Source organism: Trifolium pratense, linkage group LG1, assembly GCF_020283565.1.
Source record: "Trifolium pratense cultivar HEN17-A07 linkage group LG1, ARS_RC_1.1, whole genome shotgun sequence".
Classification (NCBI taxonomy): Eukaryota; Viridiplantae; Streptophyta; class Magnoliopsida; order Fabales; family Fabaceae; genus Trifolium; species Trifolium pratense.
The window spans coordinates 49,606,405-49,619,156 of NC_060059.1; the positions used below are offsets into that span (position 1 = coordinate 49,606,405).

At 29.0% G+C, this 12,752-nt stretch overlaps 4 protein-coding genes and 1 long non-coding RNA gene across 5 annotated transcripts; all 5 read left to right on the plus strand.

The window, feature by feature from the left end:
- The first annotated feature begins 1,357 nt into the window (after positions 1 to 1,357).
- On the plus strand, positions 1,358 to 2,015 carry LOC123902694 (putative defensin-like protein 234). Its single transcript, XM_045952477.1, has 2 exons — positions 1,358 to 1,457; positions 1,673 to 2,015. The coding sequence occupies exons 1-2, from the start codon at positions 1,385 to 1,387 to the stop codon at positions 1,882 to 1,884; spliced, it is 285 nt and encodes a 94-aa protein (XP_045808433.1). The 5' UTR covers positions 1,358 to 1,384; the 3' UTR covers positions 1,885 to 2,015.
- Positions 2,016 to 3,657: 1,642 nt separating this feature from the next.
- LOC123902984 (putative defensin-like protein 234) lies at positions 3,658 to 4,193 on the plus strand. The gene is made up of 2 exons (XM_045952831.1): positions 3,658 to 3,757; positions 3,973 to 4,193. Exons 1-2 carry the CDS (start codon positions 3,685 to 3,687, stop codon positions 4,182 to 4,184), a joined length of 285 nt encoding a protein of 94 aa, XP_045808787.1. The 5' UTR covers positions 3,658 to 3,684; the 3' UTR covers positions 4,185 to 4,193.
- A 1,764-nt stretch (positions 4,194 to 5,957) lies between these two features.
- On the plus strand, positions 5,958 to 6,493 carry LOC123902983 (putative defensin-like protein 234). The gene is made up of 2 exons (XM_045952830.1): positions 5,958 to 6,057; positions 6,273 to 6,493. Exons 1-2 carry the CDS (start codon positions 5,985 to 5,987, stop codon positions 6,482 to 6,484), a joined length of 285 nt encoding a protein of 94 aa, XP_045808786.1. The 5' UTR covers positions 5,958 to 5,984; the 3' UTR covers positions 6,485 to 6,493.
- A 1,827-nt stretch (positions 6,494 to 8,320) lies between these two features.
- Positions 8,321 to 8,915, plus strand: LOC123902733. The gene is made up of 2 exons (XR_006807715.1): positions 8,321 to 8,357; positions 8,573 to 8,915. It is a non-coding gene; the product is annotated as an uncharacterized LOC123902733 (long non-coding RNA).
- Positions 8,916 to 10,554: 1,639 nt separating this feature from the next.
- LOC123902731 (putative defensin-like protein 234) lies at positions 10,555 to 11,209 on the plus strand. The gene is made up of 2 exons (XM_045952520.1): positions 10,555 to 10,654; positions 10,870 to 11,209. The coding sequence occupies exons 1-2, from the start codon at positions 10,582 to 10,584 to the stop codon at positions 11,079 to 11,081; spliced, it is 285 nt and encodes a 94-aa protein (XP_045808476.1). The 5' UTR covers positions 10,555 to 10,581; the 3' UTR covers positions 11,082 to 11,209.
- The last annotated feature ends 1,543 nt before the right edge of the window (positions 11,210 to 12,752 follow it).

Below are 12,752 nucleotides of genomic sequence, written 5' to 3' on the forward strand. Positions count from 1 at the left end.
AAAAGGCATTTGTAAAAATATAAGAAATATCAACAAGATAACAAGTGCAAATCTAAGTTTGTAGGAAATTGATATATTTTTGAACCCCAGACTATCCACTCAATTTAAAGGTGAAATTATAGTCACTACTCACTAGGCTAATTGACTAAAAAAAATGTAAATTATAATATTAAGGTGTGAAGTTCGAATCCTGTCAGGAACAATTGTAAAATCGGCATCAATGCACTTAAATTAATAATAATAAAAAAAATATAAATTATAAATCCTGTTGATATCTTACTAAAATTTTACTGTAAGTATAAACATTAGTAAGTGGTGTAACATGCACATGAACTGGTGCATTCGGAAAGTATGAACCTGTTCAGAGACAAATTATTAATAATATAAAATCTTGAACAACTTATGCATCGATGCAAGCAGGCCATGCATAGTTCAAGATCCCCGTGAACTAATTCATGCACCGGTGCAAGAATGTCTCGGGTTTTTAGAAACCAAGCTATGAACCAGTTCAAATGAACCACGAATCGGTGCATGAAATCCGGAAGACAGGCACTGGTTCATACCATGTATGCATTGGTTAAAAAATGCTGATATTTGAAAAATAAGCTAAGTTCAATGCATTTTTGAAAACCTATTTAGAAAATTGTGATTCTAAAATTGTCTTAATCAAATCAATCTATTTTAATCTTATTTTTGACATCATTCAAAACAAACGAGAGTGTATGTGCACGAACAATTAGGTGCATAACTATACTTTTAGAAGTAAATTTTTAATCTATGGTCCTGCACACTAGAACATACATCAGAGTATCCAATCGTTCTATTACACATTGTTATCATAAACACCTTAGAGACATTGTTCTAGAATCCATTTTGGTTCAACAATAATGTTTTTAATTATGTAGTAATTATTAAATAACTTATTAAAAATTAAAATTTATAAAATTTTAAATTAAATTTTTCAAATTTTACCGCGTTAGTACTCTTCCATTCCAATTATTTATTTGGTTTGAAATTTTTTTTTTTCGGTAAATAAGGGAGCAACAAAGAGACTACCAGTACCACCCTATATATATATAAAATAAAGTCGAAGAAAGATATTTTTAAGCACTACAATCAAGGCCTAAAATATTTAAAATTTAATTTCTTACTATTTAATGTTATCAAAAGAATATAATAATAAAAAATTTACTAAATATTTTTAAACGTTGACCGAACTAATTGACTAATATACACTGAACATTTATATTTGGCAAATAATATAGAGTTACTATATGAGTGGTTAGCGATGTCTATATATTTTTGTGTGTATGTGTGAGAGAGAGTAATTCATCATTCTGCACATTGTCTCAGCATCTTTAGGGTTTCATTTGAGAATATCATCATGATGAAAGTAGGAAGCATTCTCTTAGCCGTTGGAATTTTATTTGCTCTCTTCAACCTCAACTACGGCTCAGGTAAACATATCACTTTCCATTATTAATTTTAATATTAGAATTTTTTATGTTCTTATTATTCATAGATAACTTTCTTAAAGTGTGTAAGTTATTCTCAAAGAGTTTGATTCTTATGTAAAAATTTGTTTGCACCTTTAGCAAATTACATGCAATCATATTAACATTCTTAATGATCTAACTTTTATGATTTTGTTTTGATGTATACAATGTTGTAGATGTGGTGCAAAAAGATGATTTCAAATTTTGTCGCCAAAGTATGACATTGAGTGGAAATTGTCAAAATTCTCCTACATGCTTTACAGTATTCAATGCTAAATATGGAGCAAGCGCCACCACTCACAATTGTAATTGTCAAGATGCTGGTAAAAGCCACACTTGTTCATGCTGTATTAATTGTGATTATACAGATGGTAAAACTCCTTGTTAGAATCTCAAATAGTGCACTATGCTATCAACTTAGTGTGGCGAGAGGTTGAACTTATAATCTCATGGAAGTTGAATTCAAGTTGTACACTGGTCAATAGTACCATTATTATTAATAAGAATTTTCTTTGTCAATGTTTTATAAAAACTTTATTAATATTGTTAAAAATTAATGTAATTTAATAAATAATGTCTTGACGTCCCAATAATTGTGTTGTTATGTTTTGAGTTTTGGTACGATCTTATTATCTTTTTTTATTTTCATTTCAATAAATATATAAATAGTTTAATTGTGACAAAAGTTGGCGGGTGAGATTATTAAACTCTCAACTCTTATCTTTTCAACCCTTTTATCAAATGAAAAAGAAAAAGCAGCAAAACCTAAAGAAACTAAAGACTAATGCCTTTATATATTGATTGAAAAGGCATTTGTAAAAATATAAGAAATATCAACAAGATAACAAGTGCAAATCTAAGTTTGTAGGAAATTGATATATTTTTGAACCCCAGACTATCCACTCAATTTAAAGGTGAAATTATAGTCACTACTCACTAGGCTAATTGACTAAAAAAAATGTAAATTATAATATTAAGGTGTGAAGTTCGAATCCTGTCAGGAACAATTGTAAAATCGGCATCAATGCACTTAAATTAATAATAATAATAAAAATATAAATTATAAATCCTATTGATATCTTAATAATATTTTACTGTAAGTATAAACATTAGTAAGTGGTGTAACATGCACATGAACCGGTGCATTCGGAAAGTATGAACCTGTTCAGAGACAAATTATTAATTATATAAAATCTTGAACAACTTATGCATCGATGCAAGCAGGCCATGCATAGTTCAAGATCCCCATGAACTAATTCATGCACCGGTGCAAGAATGTCTCGGGTTTTTAAAAAGCAAGCTATGAACCAGTTCAAATGAACCACGAATCGGTGCATGAAATCCGGAAGACAGGCACTGGTTCATACCATGTATGCATTGGTTAAAAAATGCTGATATTTAAAAAATAAGCTAAGTTCAATGCATTTTTGAAAACCTATTTAGAAAATTGTGATTCTAAAATTGTCTTAATCAAATCAATCAATTTTAATCTTATTTTTGACATCATTCAAAACAAACGAGAGTGTATGTGCACGAACAATTAGGTGCATAACTATACTTTTAGAAGTAAATTTTTAATCTATGGTCCTGCACACTAGAACATACATCAGAGTATCCAATCGTTCTATTACACATTGTTATCATAAACACCTTAGAGACATTGTTCTAGAATCCATTTTGGTTCAACAATAATGTTTTTAATTATGTAGTAATTATTAAATAACTTATTAAAAATTAAAATTTATAAAATTTTAAATTAAATTTTTCAAATTTTACCGCGTTAGTACTCTTCCATTCCAATTATTTATTTGGTTTGAAATTTTTTTTTTTCGGTAAATAAGGGAGCAACAAAGAGACTACCAGTACCACCCTATATATATATAAAATAAAGTCGAAGAAAGATATTTTTAAGCACTACAATCAAGGCCTAAAATATTTAAAATTTAATTTCTTACTATTTAATGTTATCAAAAGAATATAATAATAAAAAATTTACTAAATATTTTTAAACGTTGACCGAACTAATTGACTAATATACACTGAACATTTATATTTGGCAAATAATATAGAGTTACTATATGAGTGGTTAGCGATGTCTATATATTTTTGTGTGTATGTGTGAGAGAGAGTAATTCATCATTCTGCACATTGTCTCAGCATCTTTAGGGTTTCATTTGAGAATATCATCATGATGAAAGTAGGAAGCATTCTCTTAGCCGTTGGAATTTTATTTGCTCTCTTCAACCTCAACTACGGCTCAGGTAAACATATCACTTTCCATTATTAATTTTAATATTAGAATTTTTTATGTTCTTATTATTCATAGATAACTTTCTTAAAGTGTGTAAGTTATTCTCAAAGAGTTTGATTCTTATGTAAAAATTTGTTTGCACCTTTAGCAAATTACATGCAATCATATTAACATTCTTAATGATCTAACTTTTATGATTTTGTTTTGATGTATACAATGTTGTAGATGTGGTGCAAAAAGATGATTTCAAATTTTGTCGCCAAAGTATGACATTGAGTGGAAATTGTCAAAATTCTCCTACATGCTTTACAGTATTCAATGCTAAATATGGAGCAAGCGCCACCACTCACAATTGTAATTGTCAAGATGCTGGTAAAAGCCACACTTGTTCATGCTGTATTAATTGTGATTATACAGATGGTAAAACTCCTTGTTAGAATCTCAAATAGTGCACTATGCTATCAACTTTAGTGTGGCGAGAGGTTGAACTTATAATCTCATGGAAGTTGAATTCAAGTTGTACACTGGTCAATAGTACCATTATTATTAATAAGAATTTTCTTTGTCAATGTTTTATAAAAACTTTATTAATATTGTTAAAAATTAATGTAATTTAATAAATAATGTCTTGACGTCCCAATAATTGTGTTGTTATGTTTTGAGTTTTGGTACGATCTTATTATCTTTTTTTATTTTCATTTCAATAAATATATAAATAGTTTAATTGTGACAAAAGTTGGCGGGTGAGATTATTAAACTCTCAACTCTTATCTTTTCAACCCTTTTATCAAATGAAAAAGAAAAAGCAACAAAACCTAAAGAAACTAAAGACTAATGCCTTTATATATTGATTGAAAAGGCATTTGTAAAAATATAAGAAATATCAACAAGATAACAAGTGCAAATCTAAGTTTGTAGGAAATTGATATATTTTTGAACCCCAGACTATCCACTCAATTTAAAGGTGAAATTATAGTCACTACTCACTAGGCTAATTGACTAAAAAAAATGTAAATTATAATATTAAGGTGTGAAGTTCGAATCCTGTCAGGAACAATTGTAAAATCGGCATCAATGCACTTAAATTAATAATAATAAAAAAAATATAAATTATAAATCCTATTGATATCTTAATAATATTTTACTGTAAGTATAAACATTAGTAAGTGGTGTAACATGCACATGAACCGGTGCATTCGGAAAGTATGAACCTGTTCAGAGACAAATTATTAATAATATAAAATCTTGAACAACTTATGCATCGATGCAAGCAGGCCATGCATAGTTCAAGATCCCCGTGAACTAATTCATGCACCGGTGCAAGAATGTCTCGGGTTTTTAGAAACCAAGCTATGAACCAGTTCAAATGAACCACGAATCGGTGCATGAAATCCGGAAGACAGGCACTGGTTCATACCATGTATGCATTGGTTAAAAAATGCTGATATTTGAAAAATAGGCTAAGTTCAATGCATTTTTGAAAACCTATTTAGAAAATTGTGATTCTAAAATTGTCTTAATCAAATCAATCAATTTTAATCTTATTTTTGACATCATTCAAAACAAACGAGAGTGTATGTGCACGAACAATTAGGTGCATAACTATACTTTTAGAAGTAAATTTTTAATCTATGGTCCTGCACACTAGAACATACATCAGAGTATCCAATCGTTCTATTACACATTGTTATCATAAACACCTTAGAGACATTGTTCTAGAATCCATTTTGGTTCAACAATAATGTTTTAATTATGTGGTAATTATTAAATAACTTATTAAAAATTAAAATTTATAAAATTTTAAATTAAATTTTTCAAATTTTACCGCGTTAGTACTCTTCCATTCCAATTATTTATTTGGTTTGAAATTTTTTTTTTTCGGTAAATAAGGGAGCAACAAAGAGACTACCAGTACCACCCTATTTATATATAAAATAAAGTCGAAGAAAGATATTTTTAAGCACTACAATCAAGGCCTAAAATATTTAAAATTTAATTTCTTACTATTTAATGTTATCAAAAGAATATAATAATAAAAAATTTACTAAATATTTTTAAACGTTGACCGAACTAATTGACTAATATACACTGAACATTTATATTTGGCAAATAATATAGAGTTACTATATGAGTGGTTAGCGATGTCTATATATTTTTGTGTGTATGTGTGAGAGAGAGTAATTCATCATTCTGCACATTGTCTCAGCATCTTTAGGGTTTCATTTGAGAATATCATCATGATGAAAGTAGGAAGCATTCTCTTAGCCGTTGGAATTTTATTTGCTCTCTTCAACCTCAACTACGGCTCAGGTAAACATATCACTTTCCATTATTAATTTTAATATTAGAATTTTTTATGTTCTTATTATTCATAGATAACTTTCTTAAAGTGTGTAAGTTATTCTCAAAGAGTTTGATTCTTATGTAAAAATTTGTTTGCACCTTTAGCAAATTACATGCAATCATATTAACATTCTTAATGATCTAACTTTTATGATTTTGTTTTGATGTATACAATGTTGTAGATGTGGTGCAAAAAGATGATTTCAAATTTTGTCGCCAAAGTATGACATTGAGTGGAAATTGTCAAAATTCTCCTACATGCTTTACAGTATTCAATGCTAAATATGGAGCAAGCGCCACCACTCACAATTGTAATTGTCAAGATGCTGGTAAAAGCCACACTTGTTCATGCTGTATTAATTGTGATTATACAGATGGTAAAACTCCTTGTTAGAATCTCAAATAGTGCACTATGCTATCAACTTTAGTGTGGCGAGAGGTTGAACTTATAATCTCATGGAAGTTGAATTCAAGTTGTACACTGGTCAATAGTACCATTATTATTAATAAGAATTTTCTTTGTCAATGTTTTATAAAAACTTTATTAATATTGTTAAAAATTAATGTAATTTAATAAATAATGTCTTGACGTCCCAATAATTGTGTTGTTATGTTTTGAGTTTTGGTACGATCTTATTATCTTTTTTTATTTTCATTTCAATAAATATATAAATAGTTTAATTGTGACAAAAGTTGGCGGGTGAGATTATTAAACTCTCAACTCTTATCTTTTCAACCCTTTTATCAAATGAAAAAGAAAAAGCAACAAAACCTAAAGAAACTAAAGACTAATGCCTTTATATATTGATTGAAAAGGCATTTGTAAAAATATAAGAAATATCAACAAGATAACAAGTGCAAATCTAAGTTTGTAGGAAATTGATATATTTTTGAACCCCAGACTATCCACTCAATTTAAAGGTGAAATTATAGTCACTACTCACTAGGCTAATTGACTAAAAAAAATGTAAATTATAATATTAAGGTGTGAAGTTCGAATCCTGTCAGGAACAATTGTAAAATCGGCATCAATGCACTTAAATTAATAATAATAAAAAAAATATAAATTATAAATCCTATTGATATCTTAATAATATTTTACTGTAAGTATAAACATTAGTAAGTGGTGTAACATGCACATGAACCGGTGCATTCGGAAAGTATGAACCTGTTCAGAGACAAATTATTAATAATATAAAATCTTGAACAACTTATGCATCGATGCAAGCAGGCCATGCATAGTTCAAGATCCCCGTGAACTAATTCATGCACCGGTGCAAGAATGTCTCGGGTTTTTAGAAACCAAGCTATGAACCAGTTCAAATGAACCACGAATCGGTGCATGAAATCCGGAAGACAGGCACTGGTTCATACCATGTATGCATTGGTTAAAAAATGCTGATATTTGAAAAATAGGCTAAGTTCAATGCATTTTTGAAAACCTATTTAGAAAATTGTGATTCTAAAATTGTCTTAATCAAATCAATCTATTTTAATCTTATTTTTGACATCATTCAAAACAAACGAGAGTGTATGTGCACGAACAATTAGGTGCATAACTATACTTTTAGAAGTAAATTTTTAATCTATGGTCCTGCACACTAGAACATACATCAGAGTATCCAATCGTTCTATTACACATTGTTATCATAAACACCTTAGAGACATTGTTCTAGAATCCATTTTGGTTCAACAATAATGTTTTAATTATGTGGTAATTATTAAATAATTTATTAAAAATTAAAATTTATAAAATTTTAAATTAAATTTTTCAAATTTTACCGCGTTAGTACTCTTCCATTCCAATTATTTATTTGGTTTGAAAATTTTTTTTTTCGGTAAATAAGGGAGAAACAAAGAGACTACCAGTACCACCCTATATATATGTAAAATAAAGTCGAAGAAAGATATTTTTAAGGACTACAATCAAGGCCTAAAATATTTAAAATTTAATTTCTTACTATTTAATGTTATCAAAAGAATATAATAATAAAAAATTTACTAAATATTTTTAAACGTTGACCGAACTAATTGACTAATATACACTGAACATTTATATTTGGCAAATAATATAGAGTTACTATATGAGTGGTTAGCGATGTCTATATATTTTTGTGTGTATGTGTGAGAGAGAGTAATTCATCATTCTGCACATTGTCTCAGCATCTTTAGGGTTTCATTTGAGAATATCATCATGATGAAAGTAGGAAGCATTCACTTAGCCGTTGGAATTTTATTTGCTCTCTTCAACCTCAACTACGGCTCAGGTAAACATATCACTTTCCATTATTAATTTTAATATTAGAATTTTTTATGTTCTTATTATTCATAGATAACTTTCTTAAAGTGTGTAAGTTATTCTCAAAGAGTTTGATTCTTATGTAAAAATTTGTTTGCACCTTTAGCAAATTACATGCAATCATATTAACATTCTTAATGATCTAACTTTTATGATTTTGTTTTGATGTATACAATGTTGTAGATGTGGTGCAAAAAGATGATTTCAAATTTTGTCGCCAAAGTATGACATTGAGTGGAAATTGTCAAAATTCTCCTACATGCTTTACAGTATTCAATGCTAAATATGGAGCAAGCGCCACCACTCACAATTGTAATTGTCAAGATGCTGGTAAAAGCCACACTTGTTCATGCTGTATTAATTGTGATTATACAGATGGTAAAACTCCTTGTTAGAATCTCAAATAGTGCACTATGCTATCAACTTAGTGTGGCGAGAGGTTGAACTTATAATCTCATGGAAGTTGAATTCAAGTTGTACACTGGTCAATAGTACCATTATTATTAATAAGAATTTTCTTTGTCAATGTTTTATAAAAACTTTATTAATATTGTTAAAAATTAATGTAATTTAATAAATAATGTCTTGACGTCCCAATAATTGTGTTGTTATGTTTTGAGTTTTGGTACGATCTTATTATCTTTTTTTATTTTCATTTCAATAAATATATAAATAGTTTAATTGTGACAAAAGTTGGCGGGTGAGATTATTAAACTCTCAACTCTTATCTTTTCAACCCTTTTATCAAATGAAAAAGAAAAAGCAACAAAACCTAAAGAAACTAAAGACTAATGCCTTTATATATTGATTGAAAAGGCATTTGTAAAAATATAAGAAATATCAACAAGATAACAAGTGCAAATCTAAGTTTGTAGGAAATTGATATATTTTTGAACCCCAGACTATCCACTCAATTTAAAGGTGAAATTATAGTCACTACTCACTAGGCTAATTGACTAAAAAAAATGTAAATTATAATATTAAGGTGTGAAGTTCGAATCCTGTCAGGAACAATTGTAAAATCGGCATCAATGCACTTAAATTAATAATAATAAAAAAAATATAAATTATAAATCCTATTGATATCTTAATAATATTTTACTGTAAGTATAAACATTAGTAAGTGGTGTAACATGCACATGAACCGGTGCATTCGGAAAGTATGAACCTGTTCAGAGACAAATTATTAATAATATAAAATCTTGAACAACTTATGCATCGATGCAAGCAGGCCATGCATAGTTCAAGATCCCCGTGAACTAATTCATGCACCGGTGCAAGAATGTCTCGGGTTTTTAGAAACCAAGCTATGAACCAGTTCAAATGAACCACGAATCGGTGCATGAAATCCGGAAGACAGGCACTGGTTCATACCATGTATGCATTGGTTAAAAAATGCTGATATTTGAAAAATAGGCTAAGTTCAATGCATTTTTGAAAACCTATTTAGAAAATTGTGATTCTAAAATTGTCTTAATCAAATCAATCTATTTTAATCTTATTTTTGACATCATTCAAAACAAACGAGAGTGTATGTGCACGAACAATTAGGTGCATAACTATACTTTTAGAAGTAAATTTTTAATCTATGGTCCTGCACACTAGAACATACATCAGAGTATCCAATCGTTCTATTACACATTGTTATCATAAACACCTTAGAGACATTGTTCTAGAATCCATTTTGGTTCAACAATAATGTTTTTAATTATGTGGTAATTATTAAATAATTTATTAAAAATTAAAATTTATAAAATTTTAAATTAAATTTTTCAAATTTTACCGCGTTAGTACTCTTCCATTCCAATTATTTATTTGGTTTGAAAAAAAAAAAATTTCGGTAAATAAGGGAGCAACAAAGAGACTACCAGTACCACCCTATATATAAAATAAAGTCGAAGAAATATATTTTTAAGGACTACAATCAAGGCCTAAAATATTTAAAATTTAATTTCTTACTATTTAATGTTATCAAAAGAATATAATAATAAAAAATTTACTAAATATTTTTAAACGTGGACCGAACTAATTGACTAATATACACTGAACATTTATATTTGGCAAATAATATAGAGTTACTATATGAGTGGTTAGCGATGTCTATATATTTTTGTGTGTATGTGTGAGAGAGAGTAATTCATCATTCTGCACATTGTCTCAGCATCTTTAGGGTTTCATTTGAGAATATCATCATGATGAAAGTAGGAAGCATTCTCTTAGCCGTTGGAATTTTATTTGCTCTCTTCAACCTCAACTACGGCTCAGGTAAACATATCACTTTCCATTATTAATTTTAATATTAGAATTTTTTATGTTCTTATTATTCATAGATAACTTTCTTAAAGTGTGTAAGTTATTCTCAAAGAGTTTGATTCTTATGTAAAAATTTGTTTGCACCTTTAGCAAATTACATGCAATCATATTAACATTCTTAATGATCTAACTTTTATGATTTTGTTTTGATGTATACAATGTTGTAGATGTGGTGCAAAAAGATGATTTCAAATTTTGTCGCCAAAGTATGACATTGAGTGGAAATTGTCAAAATTCTCCTACATGCTTTACAGTATTCAATGCTAAATATGGAGCAAGCGCCACCACTCACAATTGTAATTGTCAAGATGCTGGTAAAAGCCACACTTGTTCATGCTGTATTAATTGTGATTATACAGATGGTAAAACTCCTTGTTAGAATCTCAAATAGTGCACTATGCTATCAACTTAGTGTGGCGAGAGGTTGAACTTATAATCTCATGGAAGTTGAATTCAAGTTGTACACTGGTCAATAGTACCATTATTATTAATAAGAATTTTCTTTGTTAATGTTTTATAAAAACTTTATTAATATTGTTAAAAATTAATGTAATTTAATAAATAATGTCTTGACGTCCCAATAATTGTGTTGTTATGTTTTGAGTTTTGGTACGATCTTATTATCTTTTTTTATTTTCATTTCAATAAATATATAAATAGTTTAATTGTGAGAAATGTTGGCGGGTGAGATTATTAAACTCTCAACTCTTATCTTTTCAACCCTTTTATCAAATGAAAAAGAAAAAGCAACAAAACCTAAAGAAACTAAAGACTAATGCCTTTATATATTGATTGAAAAGGCATTTGTAAAAATATAAGAAATATCAACAAGATAACAAGTGCAAATCTAAGTTTGTAGGAAATTGATATATTTTTGAACCCCAGACTATCCACTCAATTTAAAGGTGAAATTATAGTCACTACTCACTAGGCTAATTGACTAAAAAAAATGTAAATTATAATATTAAGGTGTGAAGTTCGAATCCTGTCAGGAACAATTGTAAAATCGGCATCAATGCACTTAAATTAATAATAATAAAAAAATATAAATTATAAATCCTATTGATATCTTAATAATATTTTACTGTAAGTATAAACATTAGTAAGTGGTGTAACATGCACATGAACCGGTGCATTCGGAAAGTATGAACCTGTTCAGAGACAAATTATTAATAATATAAAATCTTGAACAACTTATGCATCGATGCAAGTGTAACGACCCATTTTTCGTATTCGTATATTTTATTAATTGATATTTTATTTATTAATTGGCTTATATTATTTTAGTGAGCGACGAATAATTATTTAGCCGAACGTAAGTTATTAGACGCGAGAACCACTGTTTTGGGCTTATGGGCGTGAGAGGCATGGGCCTAAGCCAATTGGGCTTGGTTCATGACACATGAGAAGTAGTATAAGTAGCAAGTCCAACTTATGAATAGTATCATAAATTCATTTCTTTGAGTTTGAGTGAGTAGAAGCAAGATAGAGCAAGAGCTAGGGTTTTGGCTAAGAGAAAGCTTGAGCAAGAGAAGGCTTGGATCATCATCTTTGCTTAAGGTAAGAGATTAGAATTCATGATTCTTGAGTGACAAGGAGGGGGGAGATTGTCTATGTCTCCGTTCCCGAACTCTCCCACTCAATTTCTTTTAGACTTTGATTAAGCTTTTGTATGTGAGTATGATGTTCTTCATCATCACTTTGTATGTGTTAATCACTAGCTTGATTCCATGATGAATATGTATGTGTTTGGATCATTTTTGGAAAGTTTGTGAAAGTTACTTAAAACCCAAGAAATTGCCATGATTTTGATTGTTAGAGGTATTTGGATGTTTGGAAGAGATGATTAATGTTCCTTGATACCATATATGTTTGAAATGGCTGTTTATATGAATTTATAACATGTTTGGATGAATTTTTGAGTTGATTTAAGGTTAAACCGCCTTAGATAACTCAAGAACAGATATTCTGTTCTGGTGTAGTTCGCTAAGCGACCAGGAGTTCGCTGTAGCGAACAGGTTCGCTGAAGCTCGCCGAAGCTCGCTATGAG